The 17556-nt window shown below is 32.0% G+C and overlaps 1 protein-coding gene across 3 annotated transcripts; it reads right to left on the bottom strand.

Annotated features, from left to right (window-relative positions):
• Positions 1-584: 584 nt before the first annotated feature.
• Positions 585-17333, bottom strand: Klp61F (Kinesin-like protein at 61F). Of its 3 annotated transcripts, none has more exons than XM_072520872.1 (12): positions 17265-17311; positions 17112-17212; positions 16569-16845; positions 16208-16362; positions 15528-15842; positions 15044-15328; positions 14814-14971; positions 12832-13487; positions 9219-9521; positions 8375-8509; positions 6028-6198; positions 585-3614 (listed from the first exon to the last, which is right to left on the bottom strand). In XM_072520872.1, exons 2-12 carry the CDS (start codon positions 17180-17182, stop codon positions 3435-3437), a joined length of 2706 nt encoding a protein of 901 aa, XP_072376973.1. In that variant the 5' UTR covers positions 17183-17212; positions 17265-17311; the 3' UTR covers positions 585-3434. The 3 variants fall into 3 exon arrangements, with proteins under 3 accessions (XP_072376973.1, XP_072376974.1, XP_072376972.1); XM_072520873.1 differs by having other exon boundaries at positions 17277-17295; XM_072520871.1 differs by having other exon boundaries at positions 17112-17333.
• Between the last annotated feature and the right edge of the window lie 223 nt (positions 17334-17556).

The raw sequence follows: 17556 nt of genomic DNA, 5'->3' as shown, positions 1-17556 counted from the left end.
TGAAAAGGGGAGTCTCGGCAGGTTGTGTGTAAATTGATGGTATTTTACTTTTGTAACATTGGTCTTTATATCTTGTCGATTTCCTGTACATTTCCAACGTAGATTGATGTTTTTGGTTTCCACCAATATTTGTGGCTTAAATCTAAATATTCAAGTTACGACAGTATTTTTCGAATACTTAAATATACTAATTTCAATAATAGTAATATGAGTAGATTTCAAGTAGCCAAGAAACAGCCTCAAACATTTATTCTTTTGGGTTTTAATTTTATTAAGATATCCTGTTGACGTGGGAACATATAATTGCTCACTCACTGAAATTCCTTTCTAGTATTTCTGCAAGGTTTTTCTGATCAGTGTAACTAGTACTTTATATGCCACACCATATGGCTAGTAAATCACGAAAATTATTGCAGTAGATATTTCCTTTTTTTAAAGAACAGAAGTAGCTTTATTCCAGCATTTGAAAATTTGGGAATTTTTTGAACATACAGTAAATAATTGAACAAAAATCAACACATAAAAATATTTTAAATATATTTTATAAAATATTCACAATAAAAATGTTTATACAAGTATCTTACCAAAATAATATCCGAGACACAAATTAATTAATTTATATCTATAAAAATATTTTTAAATCTGAGGATTAGTCTACGATACATATTGCATTTTTGCGATTGGTTTAAAATATAAAATAAACAAAGGTAACACGAAACAATAAATAAAACAAACTTTTATTTTTACATATTGAAATGTTAAATAGGCAATTTGGAATATTATTTGATTTTTAATACCTTGAAAAACTGCAGATAATTGCTTACCAATGTTTAACGTCAAACGAAAGGAGAGACGTTTTTCGAAAATACTTTCAAAAACTTATCAAAAATTAAAATTCCATTGGGTATATCACACGATGGGTGCTGTTAAAGCACATTTTTCCACAAAAAGGTTACTTCGTTCCATTTCAAGATACGCTAGAGGTACAGATGGACACAAATAGATGCAACCTTTAAGGTAATTTTATCCGGTATATCGAGAAATGACTATTCAGTTCTCTGAAATTGAGCGAAGCCTAAACATCCATTTAGTTAGCATTGAGCACCAATTTTAGTCGGTTTGTAACGTTGCCAGATAACTTCGTAATTCGTAAAATAGTTATTAGTAGAGTTTTCATATAAAAAAACTAAGAGGTGAAATATTTTTTTATTGAAAGGAATAACATAGGTGCCGTAAAAAATCGGATTCTGAGTGCACAAGCTCATGAAATCATATACTCTGTTTATATACTCAAGAACGATTAGCTGTTTGACAGGTAAATTTATGATATATTTATATTATAAAAAATATGTTATTGTTTTGCAAACTTGATTACAATATATTTGTTATCAATCAAATATAAAAAGAGGTGTTGTTATGTAGTTATGTAAAGATATGAAATAATCGAACAAGAGAAAAAAATTTATATATTATTAAATGTTTATAGGTGTCAGCTTATTCAGCGCCAAAAAATCGCTAAAGAGAGCCGTGAGGTTGAAAATGGTGAAACCCTTGGATTCTCCACACCTAATAAACGACAAAAAAGTCCTCAAAAATACAGCTAGATGCACGTGATCAAGGTATCTTATGGAGACACATATAATTTTACAATTTTATAATTATACCTGAGGAACATTAAGAAAGCTAGAGAAGCAAATAAATTTAAAGTATTTACTGACGAGACTTATTTATTAAAGAGTCATATTTACAAAAACAATTGGTCAGTCACCAGTAATAATGGACTTAGAAAACCCGTGTTAAAAGGGCAACGTTTAATTATTGTTGGGACAGGAAATGGAAAAGGTTTTGTTCCTGGATCTTATTTGAGGTGGAAGTCGACGTCAAAATCTGGAGACTATCATGATGACATGAACTTTACAAATTTTAAAAAATGGTTGGAAGAACAACTTTTCAGTAACTTGCCTCCAAATAGTGTAATAGTGTTGAATAATGCACCATACCATAATACACAGGAAGATTAAATGTCCCACATCCTCATCGAAGAAATGTGTTGTGCAGGAATGGCTTCGAGCAAAGAATATTTCATATGCTGCTTCTATGTTGAAGCCTGATCTATATAACATATTAAAATTGCATAAAACTCGTTATGTAAAATATGCTATAGATAAAATTATACGAGCAAAAGGACATGATGTATTTAGACTCCCACCACACCATCCTGATTTGAACCCTATTGAAATAGTTTGGGCAGCTTAGAAGTCATATATGGGAGCCAGCAATATAGACTTTACATTTATGTACTTCAATACAGTGGTTATTGGAAGAATTTTTTCAAACATTTACTGTGGAAGAATGGAAAAAAATAACCGAAAAAGTCATCGCAACTGAACGTGAATTAATATCAACAGAGCCATTAATTGATAAATAATATGGTTATCAATGTAGACGAAGGTTCAGACAGCGAAGATTTTTAATCAAATTCTGACAATGAAAACAGCGATTTTGATAATATTTGAATAAAAACTGGTAAGAATGTTTTATAAGGTTTTACCACTACCGTTGAAAACAATTTCTTTTACCTAAATAGCATATTATTAGCGTTCTAATTTAATAGATCTTTGTTCATTTTAATAATTTTGACGAATACTTCACCTAATAATATATTTTATCAATTACCTCATTCAATGTTACTGCTCTTATAATAAATATATTATAAAACCATACTGTAATTAAGGAGTATTAATTATTTTACAGTTCAAAAACAAAGCTCTAAAATAATAATCGATTAGGCAACGCCGCATAAATGACCCTCTCTATCGCTTCTCTTGCTCGCGGTTTCAGATAAATATGTTCTATTGTAAACAGTTTCATACACGTGATCGGTGGGTGTGTCATTTCGTCACAGCTTGTCATTGGTTAGCACTTATATTCTAACCAATTACAAGCTGCGATTACACGACACTTCCACCGATCACATGTCTAAAACTGTTTACCCCAGCTTATCTTGAAATTGAACGAAGTAGTATCATGTAAGAGCCCAATTTTCTTTGTTTGCTCATGACAAGAGTAAAGATTCACGATCCCAACTGTATATTCATTATAAATTATAGGTTGCATGTTTTTTCTTCCTTGATATATTTTTAATAATGTCTTCATTCCTTTACAATTTTATTATTAATAAAGGTTTCAAAGAAATGGTTAAATGGAGAATAAAGGAATTAGGCCAATTATCGACAACGAACACTGTTCGCAACACTCACAATCGTTTTCTACAAACTTGTAAATGATTAAAAAGTTAAAATATCCTAAGAGTTTAAGATTCAATGGAAACATGGAAAGGCAAACATATTTTTTCTATTAAAAAAATTAAAAAATCACTGTTTGTGAATATAAAACAAGCAATAAATAGTGTCATACGTTCTCACAGATTATGTTCAATAATCTATATCGCCTTCTTCAATTTTCTGCGCCGTCGATTGTTTAAACTTTTCGATGAGTGCCTCTCGAGGAGCTACTTCTTTTATTCTGAGGGGGTAACTCGTGGATTGTCGGACCGGAGTATCGCCTACGTGTTTTGCTTTAACGTTTTTCTCTAGTATTTGTTGGATGAGCACCTAAAATGGTAAAATGTTAAAAATCTTTAAATAAAAAGAATTGCTTAAAAGTATTATATATTGAAAAATGAAAACAAAATAATAATTATCATAAATAAAAAAAAATCTAATAAAGGGCCTCCTAGGGAAAAGAAATTTGGTGGTGGAACGATGTGCAACAGAAGGTTATGTATGGAGAAGAAAGAGATATGGCATATCTAAATGAGAGGAACATAAGGGTATATACAAGATAGTAAAGAGCACGCTGTAGCTGCTGCTAAGGAAAGATCGTTTGCAAAGCTGTATGAAGAGTTGGAAATACTCGAGGGGATGATGAAAAGGTTATACAGCATTGCTAAAGCAAGGAAAAAATCATCAAAGGACGAGTTACGTGCTGAAGATTAAGAGTGTGGATGGAAGAGTGTTAAGATACGATGTTTAAAATAAAGCAAAAATGGTACGAGTACTTTATAAAGTTGCTAAATAAATAGTAAGACTAGAAGGGATGAGATCAGGTACAACGTGATTAGTGAAAGAGCAGGAGTGACCACAGTCTCAAAAACGTTCAAGAACAAAGACTGCAAGGGTTTGGTCATGTCAGACATAGAAGGATAGAGCTGTTAGACGTTGATGGAAAGAGAGGTAGAGGAAAACCGAGTAAAACATGGAAGGATTGTGTGGCAGAGGACTTGAGCGAGAAAGATTTAGCTGAAGAAGACGCGATGGACAGAAATGGGTGGCGAATAAAAGTAAGGAACAGCGACCCCTGAAAAGGGGAAAAACTGAGGAAAAAGAAGACTAATATTTATAAATAATTTGCTAGGTTTTTAGCGAAACTGAATATAAGGAATATAAGGAAAAGAAGACAAATGGATGAGGAAATAGGGAGCCTGGAAGCGGAAGATAATGTGGAGGAGTTGTTGACAAAATGTAGAAACATAGTAAATGAGAAGGCATCGGAAATATTTGGGAAAACCCAAACAGTTAAATGAAACAAATGGTTTGACGAGGAGTGCCTAGAAGCAACAGATAACAAAAATAGAGCATACCTAAAGAGACATCAAGCTAGATGTACAAGAAGAGCAAAGGAGAAATACCGGACTCTAAGAAGGGAAGGAAAAAACTTACATACAAGAAAAAAAGGCAAATTGAAGAAAAGCAGTTAGAAAACATAGAATGGTTAAGCAATCAAAATGAAACTCAAAAGTTCTACAGAAATGTAAACAAAATGAGTAAAGAGTTTAAGCCAAGAATAGGGAGCTGTAAGGATGGAGAAGGAAATATCCTAACTGATACGGCCTCAATCTTGAACCGATGGGTTGAATTTTTCGACGCAAAATTGAACGGCCATTATATCAAAGAAGAAGATAACACCATAGCAGATCGAAATGATTGGAATCTATTCAACCCAACCAAAATACCACCTACCACTGAAGAGGTTTCCCAGGCCATTAAAACGGTTAAAAATAATAAATCACCAGGAACTGATCAAATTTGTAGTGAGCTCTACAAGAATGGTGGCTAAAAAAACTGCATAAACTTTTACTTCTTGTCTGGCAAAATGAGATCATGCCCTGTGAATGGTCTCAAGGCGTTATATACCCGTTACATAAAAAAGTCGATCAGCTCCAGTGTGATAACTACAGAGGTATACCTGTTAACAACTGCTTACAAAATACTAGCAAATATTCTCTACGAAAGTCTACAAGTTTACACAGGTGGCATAGTTGGAAAATACCAGGCCGGGTAGAAAAATCAACAATTGACCAAATTCATTCAATAAGACAGATCCTTGAGAAAACATTAGAATTTAACATTGGAACCCACCACCTATTCGTCAACTTCAAGGCCGCATACGACAGTGTCAAGAGAAGAGTACTATACCAATCAATGCGTGAGTTTATTATACCAGAAAAACTTATCCAATTAACGAGAATGGCAATGTCTAACTTAAAAGCCAGCGTTAGGATACAGTGAGAAAAAATCGAACATAATGGCGACGAATCTTAGAGCAGGCCAAGATCCACTGAGAATTGTCGAGCCAAAGATAATGATGACTATAAGGAATAGGATGACTCAAAGGAAACATACAGCTACAAAAGTTGTAAATTAAATGTGTATATGTCTGAGTGCCGACAAAAGTGACTACTTATTATCGCGCGTTATTACTATATGTGGGTTAATGAAATTTTATGTCTGCTTATTGTTAATGTTTTTTTATAATAACACCATAAATTTACGTTCTTTAAAATTTAAAAAATATTAATTTTTTCTTTAAAAATGTTGTTTTATGATTAGACTAAATCAAAATTTGTTAAATATAATATAGAATTTATTCATCATTTACAATTTCATTATTATCTTGTACATTATATATGTACATAACATACAGGCATACCGAACGATAAGTAGTCACTTCAAAAATATTTCTTACTTCTTTCATATGACAGATGAACTTTGTGAACGATTCCACTGTATCAGTTTTTCCTATCACCATATCTACACTATTTAACAAATTGTTAATTTTTTCATCCATCGCTTCTTCTATACTTTTGCAGGTGTTTGATATTGATGTATTAAACGTCTCTATTGTGTGTTCTGTAATCTGAAACGAAAAAGACCAGTTGATTATGTTAATAATAATAATAGTAATATTTCAAAACAATTATGGTTTTGGGTTTCAAAATGGAATTTATTATTTGTATACCATGCGTTCTTTTCATTTTTGGATAAAGGTTTCTTGTGTGTCCCCTACTGATATCTATTTACTGATGGTTTTCACCCATATTGTTTTAGCAACCAAAAAAATAAATAAACTTAACCGCAGAAGTTTTGCACCACTAAATATTTTTTTTATTTACATAAAGTACCTCGACAACTATGGCCATTGGTGCAGGAACAATATTAAATATATAATAAATAATGAGAACAAATAATAATTATATCACTTTAACTATAATGTCTATTAGGTTAAATCTTCTGATAGAGTTTAGCGGTTTTTCGAAACTATATAGTTTTTCTGATCTTTTTTGTTGAGCATTTCCTAAGAGTAGGTTTTAAGTCCAGTGCTTTATCCAAGTTGGTGAATTGTTTGCAGTCGGTGAAGATGTGTTTTAAAGCCAGGTAAACATTGCAATGGTGGCAAGTTGGACGAATTCCAGAGGACATCAAGAAACCATGGGTAAGTTTGGTGTGGTTGATTCGTGGAGTCTTCTAATAGTCCTAGTAATACTTCTAATACTAGTAATTATTTTCTAGTTAGGAAGTCCTGGAACAGATGACCAATAAACAATTGGAGTTCGTGAAGCGTTGTTTTGCCCTTTTGTCATAAGTTTACCCAAGTATCTTCTACTGACTTTATGAAAACGAGTTTAAGATCGTTAGCTAGTTGAATTAGGGTGACTACAGTATTATGGTTGGGAGCTTCTTTGGTAAAATGATCTGCTTTTCACTACCAGTAATACCAGTATGAGAAGGCAGCCGCATGAGAGGGACTGTTACATCGTGAGCACAGAAATTTTGGTATATGTAATGAATGTTTTGAACTAATGGGTGGTCAGTGAAAATTGTATTGACTAAATAGATAGATGAAAGGGAATCTGAACAAATGGCAATATATCTGTTTTAATGGGATATATATTTAAAAGCCAATATAATACTATATAGTTCACCTGATCTTACAAGTTCATGTTTAGTGGTTACTGCACAGCCAACACTGTGGTTACTGCACAGTAGTTTTCAAAGCATCGTTATAAAGATTTAAATCGTATGATTTTTTTGTATAATTTCTAAAAATCTTTTCTTTATAAGAATGTTAGAAGATTCATGTTTGTTAAAGATGGTAAGTGAGGCGTCTATTGAAGGGAGATTTTTAGACCAGGGGAGAAGCAAAGGTAGAGGAAATGAACTAGTCAGAAGGAGGTCAATATTTTTAAATTGTGGACAAATTAATTGAGGTATAGGTTTTATGATAAGGTTTTGGATATTGTTAGTGGAAGAAGACGGCATTGTGGTAATTAGGGAATAAACGGAATTGAAGGGTTCACTAAATGTTATACTCATTTTGATAGTGGATTTTCTCGTGAACGGATTAACGGATCCCGCAAATTTTTTTTATAATATTAGACTTTTTCTTTGATATTTACACTATTGGACAGAGGTTTACTCAAACTTCTCTTTTGGGCTTATACCGGGTGGAAAAAAAATGTTTTTCTTTCAAAAAAGTTTAACACACCCTGTAGGGAGGACAAGGTATAGGGGTAGGTTTAGATCAAAACCATGTTGTAGTCTCATGTTTTGCGAACATTTTGTTTTTTTAATTTTTCTGATAACCTTGAAAACAAAGATAATGGACGGTTTTATTCTTTAACATCTGTTTTAACTAAATAAATATATTTATAATTAATACTAAATTAATTATAAAAAATAACAACAGTCAATAAAACTTTAAAAACAGAAAGAAACAACGTAAATTAATATCGCTTGTTTCCAATCCACCTTTGTACCCTGTGCTCCCTACACGGTGTCTCAAATTTAATACAAGAAAAACAATTTTTTTCTTCCACCCGGTATAAGCCCAAAACAGAAGTTTGAGTAAACCTTTACGCAGCAGTGTAAATAACAAAGAAAAAGTCTAAAATAATAGAAAAAATTAGCGGAATCCGTTAATCCGTTCACGAAAAAATCAACTATTATAAAAATGAACATATTTTTTTGTGGTTCAACGTTTGCGGTTAAGTTTACAATATTTAACACTAACGAAAAATTTTAATACTACTTACTTCTTCATGTTTTTTATTTAGAACCGAAGAAATCTCATTCAATTTATCTTCAAATTCTTGTATCACAGCGTGTAGCTCTTGCATTTTGGCATCTTGTATTGCAATTAAATTAGGTAGCTGGTAACAGCTCTGCAGCTGAAAAAAAAAAAAAATACGTGCTTTTATTTTATCATCGTATAAAATCCAAGGCTTACAAATTTATTAAGGGATTAAAAATAACAGGAAGATTGTTACATAATTTGGAAAATTATGAATATTCCATTCGAATATGGAAATAGCAATTGCGTAAAAACTATCATAATATACACAGTCAGAATTTGATATTCCTAGAGTAATAACACCACCCTCAAAATGCGTTGTAGCCCCTAGGGTAATAGCTCCTAGTGGCTACAACACATTTCAAGAGTGTTTAAATAAGTTAATGTTATTGCGGTGTGAAGTTAATCTACTCTTCAGTGAACAAGTCTTCAAGTACTTCAGTTTGCCCTATGTAGCACGCGTTACATTCTGCACAAGGTATGTGGTAAACAATATTAATTTGTTCAAGACGACAAAAAAGAAGTTTTGGTTTTGGAAAACAAGTTCCTGACAGTCTAAGTATTCTTTATAGCTAAAACGAAATCGATGAGAAATCAAGCCGGGTGATTCTAAAACGACCATACAAGAAGCACCACACAAAGCATTAGAAACTAAAACAATAAACAGAAATATTTATGATAAAAAATTATAACTACTGTTGAAACTAAGAGGCATAGTTAGAAAATACAACTACAGTATGTTTGCTTACAGTGCTAATTTATTCAATAATATGATAACAGAATAACAAAATAATGAAAAGACTTACCCCTTCTAGTGCTTCTTTTGCTAATTTCTCCAGATTATTGGCCCTTTCTAAAATACATTCTCTTGTCTTCTCTTCAGCATTAGCAACATTGCCTCTATCTACTTGTATCCTTTTTAATATAATACTGTCTTCTTCTATTCTCTTCTGCAATAGGGCTATTAAAGATTCGTTTTCTTTAATCCTTTCTGTCAATGTTTTTTCTGTCTGATTAAGATTCTCGTAATACCTTCTAGTTTGTTCGGAATTTATACCGCTAGTTATATTGTCAGATGATTTAATTAACGTCATTGCTTCATCAAAGTACTAAAAATACAAAAAAAAACGCATATAATATTCATTTAACGTAACATTAAAGATTTACTGTACTGAATACATCTCTGGATGCAGTAGTTTTCAATGATACCTTACAACACAATCATTTAATTGAATGAAAACAGTAAGTTAGGCTATATTGGCTATATCTGTTGACCCATCGACTTGGATTATTATAAACATATCTAGTACTTTCAAAATTATTTCACCATTAACTATGAGATACAACCTAATAAAAGTAGGTAAGGTATTTCAAGAACTAACCATGATTGCTACATCACTACGATTTTCAACGCTATGTTAAATCCGCATTACTTTCCTTTCAAATGGGCACTATGAGTACCCGCTTAGCTTTCGTAGTAACAGACGATTGCTCCCGTTATCAATAGTGCTACGGAAAGTGTAATCAACAAAAACAAAACAAATTAGCTTATCAGTATAAAAGTGGTCAACTAATTGACTAGTAGATAAAAAAAAATGAATACATTACCTGCTTTTAATGGGCCAGGAATTAATTACAACCAACAAATGCTGTCAACAAATAATGGACTTACTATACAGGATGTCCCACCTTGCAACACATACACACCACAACACCAGCAACCTCAGAATATTGAAGCTCAACCAATTCCCACACAGTATGCGATAAATAATAGCCAACACCACCATAGAAGATCATCAACTAGCGATGAAGAATTCTTAGGATTTGATGAGAGCGAGCAAAATAAAGAAAATCTTTGGCAAGTAGTCAAAAAACCTTGAAAAGAAGAAAAGTAGATGTTACCAATAGACCATCAGAGACAGTAACAAATAACAAATATAGTTCTCTAACACTCCCAGACCAAGAGGAAGAAGAATCCATTAAAACTAACGAAAACGCAAATAAAACATCAAAACCACCTCCAATATACGTCTACGGCGTAATTAAATACAATGAAATGATAAAACAAATAGATCTAATAGCAGAAAACACACAATACATCACAAAATCCTTAGCAGACAACAAAATATATGAGGGACAAAAATGTAGTACACCATACTTATCAACCTAAGGAAGAGCGTGCCTATAGAATAGTCATCAAACACCTACACCATACGACGAACATCGATGAAATAAAAACTGAATTAGCAAAAAATGGACATAAGGTTAGAAACGCGATGAATTGCATAAGTAGAACAACGAAACAACCTTTAAATATATTCTTCGTCGACTTAGAACCAGCAGAAAACAACAAAGGCATTTACAAACTGACAAATCTTCAAAATAGAGCTATACAAGTGGAACCTCCAAAAATAACAAAAGAGATCACCCAATGCATGAGATGTCAGCAATATGGCCACTCAAGATCATACTGCAACAGACCATTTGTGTGCGTCAAATGTATTGGAGAACACAATACGTCAGCCTGCAAAAAAAGTAAAGATACCCCTGCTAGGTGTGCTTTATGTGATGGTGCCCATCCAGCCAACTACAAAGGATGCCAATTCTATCATAACTTACTCAAGCCAAACAGTGCCAACAATCGTATGAATATTCAACAAAACGCTAACAATACAACAACTAGATCTACACCTAGTACCTAAGAAATGGTACTGAACAACAATCAAACATTAATGACATGATGAACAAATTCTTAGAGGAATTCAAAAACATGTTCCAACAATTACTACAACAAAACAGCATGGTCCTAAACATGTTGACAACGCTTATATCTAAAATTCAATAGCTTCATTAAAATAGCAGAGTGGAATGCCAATGGACTTCCAAAGCACAAAAATGAGGTTGAATTGAACAGTATACATGAGAGAGGGTCTCCCTGGCGCAGCCCGTTATTTGTTTTAAAAGGTTCAGACAGTTCCCCCTGAATTCAATTCTTCTTCCAAAAATTCACATTCACAAATTAGGACAGTACGATATGTTGAGAGAATCTAAATCACTATTGGACTAGACGTAAGACAGCTGTAACCTCTCTTTTATGTATTCCGAGAGAATATTTAGGGAGGCTTTTGAGGTTGTAACATAGAATCGGACCAACTGACAGATCCCAAAATAACAACTGTAATACAATGGATGAATAAAAATTTTCCAAACCTTTGAATAGGCAACAATTCGACAGGCATGTGCAGAAATTACTCCCCAACAACTAAGAAATGCAATTAGAAATATTAGTAAGCGCTAAGACAAATGTACCCAATTAGATGGTGGATTGATACAGACAACTAGGATTTAAACTAAAATTACGCATCTATGACAGTCAGTTGATACAGGGTGTTACAGTCTAGTAACATATCATAATCCAGCCCTCATACATTTCTCTTTATCGATAAACAGAAGTAGTGGAGTAAAAATTATGGTTTTATTGACAGCTACTGATAATTACACTCTAGTTGTTGGTTAGGTAACTTTCTATAATAGACTGCGCTCAAATGAGCTCAAATCCCCAATTTATAATTTCACAAATAATATATACCTTAGCACAGAGGTTAATGCTTCTATCATACTAACAAACTTTGAACTATGAGCTTACAATACAATTTAATCTAGGCCGTTATTGGAACACTTAGGAAGTTCAATTAGAAAATATATTATAGGCAATTTATTAAGTTGCAGATATGCAGGTGAATGGACTCGTAATTATTAAAATATTACTCGATATGTTTCACAACGTTTCAATTATACACGGTGAAACTATAACAGGTTAAGAAGTTAAGAGTTTGTCGATTGAACAATCGACAAACTTATTACTGCTCTGTATATATTTCTTTCTCAACAATCACAATCCAGCACTGTACATACTATATTTACTCTACCACAAAAAGTCGAGTTTTCGTTAAATGTCTTTTCTTTCGTATATATTATTTACATAATACCTGAGGTGCTAATCTTAGGCGTCAGTAAAATGAGGTCAAACTTTATTTTGTCGGTATAAAAAACCATTTGAAAAGGTTTTTTAGTAGCCGGTCGTAAAATATTTTTTTGCTTTTAAAAAAAATCTTCACTCAGTTAAAACAACCACAATACAGAGTGTCCTCTTTTGACTAGTGAGTTTCAAAATTTTAAGTTGGCATAACTTTGTTATTAATAAATATATTTTAATGAAATTTTTAACATAGCTATTTTTTATTAAAAAATATTGGTATTTAAAGAAAAAATTGGTTAAAATCAGTCAACTACTTTAAATTTTGTAAAGGTGTTTCCAATCTAAATGGGTCTCAGTGTATAATTAATGTTTTTATAGCACTAAACAAGTGTTACCAAAATATATCGATGTTTTGAATTGGAAAATAGTATAAAACTTACTTTTATTGAGTTTTGTCTGTAGCTTTGTTCCATCTTAGGAATCTCCGATTTAACCAAATCAAGTTGTTGTGCATATTGGGATAGAACATCTTCTACGACCCTAGTTTTCTCCCTCATTGTATCTAGGTAATATTTCGATTTCACTGATATGGTCTTTTTGATGGAAAACCCATTTTTGTATTCTCGTATTCTGGTCTCACAATCCTCCGGTAACTTCTTAATCGAGTTGGAAGTATCATGGAAATTTCTCTGCAACTCAAGAACGTTTTTTTCAACTTGTTCTTTGCCTTTCTTTTCAGACAGTTTGATTCGTTTACATTCCTGACTTCCAAATTCGTCTAACATATGTACGGCATTTGAAACAGCAGTGTGTGTGAGTTTTTGATTAGAAACATTTATGTTAAATTGATGTTCCAATTTAGCCAATAATATTTCTTTTTCACTATGCAAAGTTTTGGTTGCCGAGAGTAGCTTGTGCGCCTCTTCTAATTTTTCGCTGGTTTGATCTTCGAACCATTTTGAGAGGAATTTTTCTTGTTCGAGTATATCGTCTTGCTCTTTTATCATGGCCATCGCGTTTTCTAACTCTTCCTTGTGTTTTTTGCATTGTTCTACAGTTTCATCGAATTCCCTCATTCTGGAATACAAACGATCCTCTGAAATAAAAAATAAGTATTAATTTCATAATAAAAGTGGATATAATGAAACAAGTATTAAATGCGAGAAGCTTTGATAACTACGTGGTTTAACAGAAATATAGAGCTAACTCAGAGGAATCATCTTTATCATTTTAATAGACTAAATATTATAGTATATGTTGTAAAGTCAGGCCGTATACTATGGCATTACGAATACAAGTTCATTTAGAAAAAGAAGAACTGTCATCTGACACTGATTTTGAAGGAAAAAAAAAGGATTTCAAGTTTAAGAATTGTGGTTAAGGTTAGGTCATTTATTCTTCTCATTATTTTATGTAAGATCAACTAATCTCTCTGTTTTTAGTAAAAGTTTCCTATGATTTTTAAACTAAATGCCCTGCTCTCCCATATGAGCCTATATGAATTATTTTTCGTGTCTAGAACTTGCTAATTTGCTTGGCCATTCATTTTACACATAAATATATTCAAACATATACACAGGATTCATATCTGTACATACATCTGTACATAGTCACAACGGCCACGCATAGCATTGCCGTACTTGATTGATAATCCTGCAGTTTGATTGCAACTGATGCCCCAGTCAATCTGTGAAAAATCATATTTTGCACGTAAAAATCTTATACAACTTTTTGAGGATTCTAAAAGGTATATGAGAGATGGCTAATGACAGCTCCTTGAAGATGTTATGCTGATGAAGCTGATTATGCTTCGTTTTTTTTTAACAATTATAAAAAGTGAAAAAAACCATTTTTTGCCTATAAAATGTTTCTTATCAAAATTAAAATACATAAACAATTGAGAACGATGTCAGAGAGTTAACTGTGGTGTATGTAGATGTTAAAGCGAGGTGTGTAGAGGGTGTGATTGAGATATCTGCTGGAAAATACGATATCAAAATAAACACAGTTGTCTATTACTGCTAAATAATATGTTATCTGTTATTCAAATAGACTTGGCCCTCATGTCTCCACGATTGATTTAACAAGTCTGCTAAAGAGTAATTTTAAAATATGCGCAACAAGTTGAGAATAAGTTACAACTAGAAAATTGATTATTATTGTGACCTTTTGGTATCCAGATTGGAAGCCATTTTCAAAATAAAATATTTAAAATTAAAAATGAATTAATTAATTAATTAAATTAATTAAAAAATTTTTTAATTACTAAACTTTGAATTTATCATATTTAATAATAAACCTTTTTTGGTTAAAATGACTTCCTGTATGCATTTTTGAAAATCTTATCTTGTATCTTATTTTAAAAATAACAGAGATACAAAGCAAAAACAAAATTTTTGTATTGCTTAAACAAAAATAATACCTAAGTTTTTAATTCTCTCTGCTTTCCTGTCCATCAACTCATCTGCTGTGATATGTTCTCCTGTTACCGCTACAATAGCGTCTATCATTTTATCAAAGTTCTCCTTGTTTACATAAAAGCCTGTTCCTGATCTTGCAGCATCCAAATCTTTCTGTAATCTAAAAAAAAAATATCACAAGAATTGTTATTATTTTGGTTTCTGTGAATCGCTAAATGCAAAAAAAACATACCTGTCAATTTCCTTTACCAAACCTTCAATCACCTCATTCTTTGTCATTTTTTCATTAACTATAGGAGTATTTTTAATATCTCTGGCCCTGGAAGCGTATTCTAGAGTACTTGAGGTCTCCTCGTGTGAATTTAAGGCTGGGGATACTGTAGCAATTATAGCAGTCTTCGTGTGTCCTCCTAGAGAATCCTGCAGGATTCTCGTCAATTTTGAGTCCCTATAGGGTACGTGTTTATTAGATTTGTCAGCTAAGGCATGTATAACTCGTCCAAGGGTCAACAGCGACCTACAAAACAAAAAAGATTTACTCAGTTTAAAGTTTAGTTCAATGTCAAGCACTTTAAATATGAATAGAATGGCGGTAAAGATGAAACAGAAAGTTCAGTGCATCAGTAAAATAACAATGTCTTTAAAGGAGTATTTAACAGCTAAATTCATTTAAAATAATTACGTACATCATAAATAATAACAAAGTGTATACTCACTTATTTATATTTGCAAGTTCCACAGCTCTTATTTCTTTACATCCAGATTTTGCTATATTTTCGCTACCAGCTAGATCTACTAGATTTATTTTTCCGGCTTTTAAAATGTCATCGCCACATATAGTGGTTTCTCTGGTATTTATTGAAATTGTGAAGACTGTATGAGATCTTGAACTCTGATGATTCATGAGCGTTGGAGCTATTTGTCTCTTAACAATACCTCGTTGCAAATATTTACAAATACCTTCGCCATTGTGAACAGAAATTTCTGTTAAGCCATGAATTGTTACTGACCCCTTGTTGTCGCTGTACATCCTAACAATAAATACAATTAAATGTTTGTGTCATAAAGCAATTACATTTCTCGCAATAAAAATCTACAGATTTGGCGATAAATTATATAAAAAAACTTGTATATATTTGTATATATTATATAAGTATTGAACAAAAGGTTGAAAAATATGTATTGAAATTTTTAGATATTTTATACAATATGTTCTGAAAAAGGTTAGGCTATAGGATGAAGCTCTACAAGCAGTAAAAAATAATTGTAATAATGAGCTAAGGCAAGCCTTCTCTCAAGAGTGACTGAAATAATAGATTTAAGAGTGGTATTTCACAGTGCCTTGTCATTTATCCCTCACATCTACAATTTGTCAAATAAAGCATGCTGTACTTACTGTAAAATATTCTCATTGTCACTTAATAGATCTCTAATCTCTTCATTATATAATTCAATGTATGAAACTTTAACGTTTACATCTACATTGGACAATTTGTCAAGTTCATGAAAAATATGAAAAGCTGCTCTGGGAATTACACCTGCATGTACATCCTGAAAATAATAATTTTAAAATTTGTAATTATATACCTGAAACCAAACTACATTGATGAAATTTTAATGATCACCTTTATTTCTGAACACAAATATAAATGTTGTATTTATATCATATTTTCATAAGAGCCATCGAGCTCTTATGAAAATTCTGAACTTTATTAAACACCTAAATATACAAAAAAAAAAAAGAAAAAACAACTTACCTCCCTCCAATTTCCAACTAGATTGCATTTTTCTCCAGTCATAGTATAAGTTTTTCCAGTACCAGTTTGTCCATATGCAAACACAGTACAATTATATCCTTCAACCACATCTTGAATCAAAGGGGCAATAACATGCAAATACAATTCAATTTGTGTAGCTGTTGATTTGAAAACTCTGTCAAAACTATACTTTTTCTCCTTAAGAACTAATTCTCTGTGAGTATGAGTCGTTACAATACTCTTTACATTTTGATCCTCCTCTTGTTTACTTAAAGGCCTAACAAAAGGAAAGATTATTTTTAAATAGTAAATTTGTATGTAAATATCTTGGCTGCTTAAAATATATGATAAACTGTAAAACATGGAAAATGTATAACAAGTTCTTGTACACTGTTCTAATAAAGAAAGCTCTTTTATTATCATAATCTTGAAATCTTGAAATCAAATTTCAAGATTTGATACAGCAAGACCCCAAATTAATAGCCAATCACATATAGAAATATAAATACGGGTACAAATACGTTAACACATCCCTATACTTACCTAATTCTCACTACCACTTTCACATTTTGTAAGTGCTGAGGAGTTTTTCTTTTTTGCGTCATACTCGACATGTTCGTCCACACACAAAGGATTGTAAACTTCTGAAAATAGTCTATAATTAATGGAACCAAACTAAAAAAACAATGTAAAAACCTGAATACTAACTAAAAAACAACACAATTAGTTCAAAAAGTTTTGTATATAACGGCCACATATGTCATGTGTCATATTGTACTGTCAGCTGTCAATTTAATTCTTCTTTTTTATTATTTGATTACAGGTGAAACCTTGGTAAAACTTAAGCCACAGATTAAGAAACAATTGTTTCTTATTCTGTGCTTAAGCTTTGTTAAAAGACCTTATACTCCATTCGCTTAGCTCGGGCATATTTTGACAGATTCATTGTCAGAAAACCTACAACACAACAATTCCTACTTCTCAGTAT

The sequence above is a fragment of the Diabrotica undecimpunctata genome, chromosome 1 (assembly GCF_040954645.1).
Source record: "Diabrotica undecimpunctata isolate CICGRU chromosome 1, icDiaUnde3, whole genome shotgun sequence".
Taxonomy (NCBI): Eukaryota; Metazoa; Arthropoda; class Insecta; order Coleoptera; family Chrysomelidae; genus Diabrotica; species Diabrotica undecimpunctata.
This window is presented reverse-complemented; position numbering and strand designations above follow the sequence as displayed.